The sequence below is a fragment of the Austrofundulus limnaeus genome, unplaced genomic scaffold (assembly GCF_001266775.1).
Source record: "Austrofundulus limnaeus strain Quisiro unplaced genomic scaffold, Austrofundulus_limnaeus-1.0 Scaffold1680, whole genome shotgun sequence".
NCBI classification, from domain to species: domain Eukaryota; kingdom Metazoa; phylum Chordata; class Actinopteri; order Cyprinodontiformes; family Rivulidae; genus Austrofundulus; species Austrofundulus limnaeus.
In genome coordinates, this window is record NW_013954082.1 from 16443 (window position 1) to 18886 (window position 2444).

At 41.2% G+C, this 2444-nt stretch overlaps 1 protein-coding gene across 1 annotated transcript in view; it reads left to right on the top strand.

Moving 5' to 3' along the window:
• best2 (bestrophin 2) overlaps window positions 1-2444 on the top strand; it is a gene marked incomplete in the record, with an annotated part of 8960 nt that overhangs the window by 2229 nt on the left and 4287 nt on the right. Inside the window, 2 exon segments of the mRNA XM_014033263.1 lie at window positions 1625-1858; window positions 2003-2157. Coding sequence (XP_013888717.1) covers window positions 1625-1858; window positions 2003-2157 — 389 coding nt within the window.

Consider the following 2444-nt stretch of genomic DNA (forward strand, 5'->3'; position numbering starts at 1 on the left):
ACACACACACACACACACACACACACACACACCCTTGTATTTGCATCAAACTGAGGACTTTTATTGATTTCCATTCATTTGTAACTGCATGCCTAACCCAGACATTTTTTAAAATAAAACTAACCAGTTTATTCCTAATCCTAACTTTAACCAAAACTTAATTATAATACCTCTAAACCTAACTGGTAAATAACAGCAAAGCTGCAAAATAATGAGGACCGAGACATGGTCCTCATTTTGATAGTAACTGTTTTGCAAGTGGTCCTCACTCTGTAGCAGAAAKAAGTACACGCACACACACCTGCTGATTATATGGTTTAAGTTTCAGGCTTTGAATGACAGTTTCTTGGTGTTTCTGTGTGTACAGGAGCTGAATGCATTCAGAGGGAAATGCAGCATGCTGTTTCATTACGACATGATCAGTGTTCCCCTCGTGTACACTCAGGTATGTGCAACCTTTCACAACACTACACAAACAACCTTTTGTTTCATTTGAAATGACCAAACACTGTAACCATGCAGGTGATACAGAAGGTGGATTTTTTAAAGGTTTTTTTTTTTTACCACACCTTGGTTAACAACTAATTCAACGACCTTTCAAGTCCTTCCAGGACCCATATCCTTAAATTCAAGGACCACATGCAACAGCAATTACCTTTGCTACTGCTACCGCTAAATATTATATCAATGAACAATTTTAATACAGTGCAAGTTCAATAAAAAACTGAATGGCATAGATGTTAGGTCATGGGGATACAGCTGTCTCTTATTCACATCTACCACACTTTTCATTAACAAAAATCTCAAAGTGCTATAATGCATAAGTTGTTATAATAAGAGGTTGACCAATATGACCTTTATATTTGACCTATAACAAAACATAATTACTTGTTTTTATCAGTCTTTTTTTTATTATTCTTTAATTTGTAGTCAGATCAAAATTATCTCATATTTTTGATTCTAACTGAGGAGGAAATACATTTCCTCCTCGAGAGAAACCTCAGAGAGCGATGCTGAAAAGGTTTGTCAGATTGACCTTGTGTCTGCAGTAGTAGGCACCTGAGGTGGGCAGAGTACCCAAATATTGTACTCAAGTAAGTGTAGCACTACTTCAGCATATTTTTACTCAAGTGAAAGTAAAAAGTAGCCATGCAATAAAGAGTAAAAAAGTATTTGGTAAAAATGCTACTCAAGTACTGATCAAGATATTAATTATTTAATATTTAAAAATTACATCAGCAGACCGACCAAAAATATAAAGCTATGATGAGACTTTGGTATTTTAAAGGTCAAAATAAAAATAATTCAAAAAATAATTACAAAATAACAAATTCAGGCAAAAAGAAACATTTTTTCCAAATCAGTTTCTTCAATATAAATTTAATGAAATTAACAAAAACTGCAGGTGTGTTTGGTGAATGTTTCAGTTCAGTGACGTTACTCACAGCAGGTAGAGTATCCAGAAGTTTTACTCAAGTAAGAGTAGCAGTACTTCATTGTAAAATTACTCTAGTAAAGATTAAAATTACAGCATAGTAAAAATTATTTTTTCCCCAAAAAGTGACTCAGGTGAATGTAAGTGAGTAAATGTAACTACTGCCTGTGTTTCTGCTGCTGTCTGCAGGTTTCTACGTGACCCTGGTGGTGAACCGCTGGTGGAGTCAGTACACCAGCATCCCTCTGCCCGACAGCCTCATGTGCGTTCTGTCGGGGAGCCTGCAGGGCGCGGACGAGCGGGGACGCCTGCTGAGACGCACCATGATGCGCTACGCCAGCCTGTCGGCCCTGCTCATCCTGCGCTCCGTCAGCACGGCCGTCTTCAAACGCTTCCCCACCGTGGACCACGTGGTGGAGGCTGGTGAGGGACGGGCCTGAAACSCAGCGTCCTTTTATAGATTTCTATCAGTGCATTCTTCTTCTGGGATACTGGGACCCAATCTTTGCACAAGCTGCTAATGAATCTGAAGCATTTTCTTTCCCTCGCTCTCTGTCGTTTGTCCAGGATTCATGACGAGAGAGGAACGGAAGAAATTCGAGGGTCTCCACTCTGCTTACAACAAATACTGGATCCCGTGTGTTTGGTTCACCAACCTGGCTGCTGCTGCTCGCTGCGAGGGAAGAATCAAAGATGACCATACGCTCAAACTGCTGCTGGAGGTGCAGCACGCACACACACACACACACACACACACACACACACGCACACACACACTTGTGTACATAATGATCGAAGCAGACAGATCTCTCTCCCTATCACCTTCCCACGCAAAAAGACCTCCCAACAGACGCCAAACAGCCACGAACCTGAACCACTGACAGAGCCTCCGCTCTCCGCCTTTTTATACAGCTTCCCTCTTCCCCAACCAGATCTGCAGGCTCGCCTGTTGAAGACACGCCCACACACACACACACACACACACACACACACACACACACACACACAC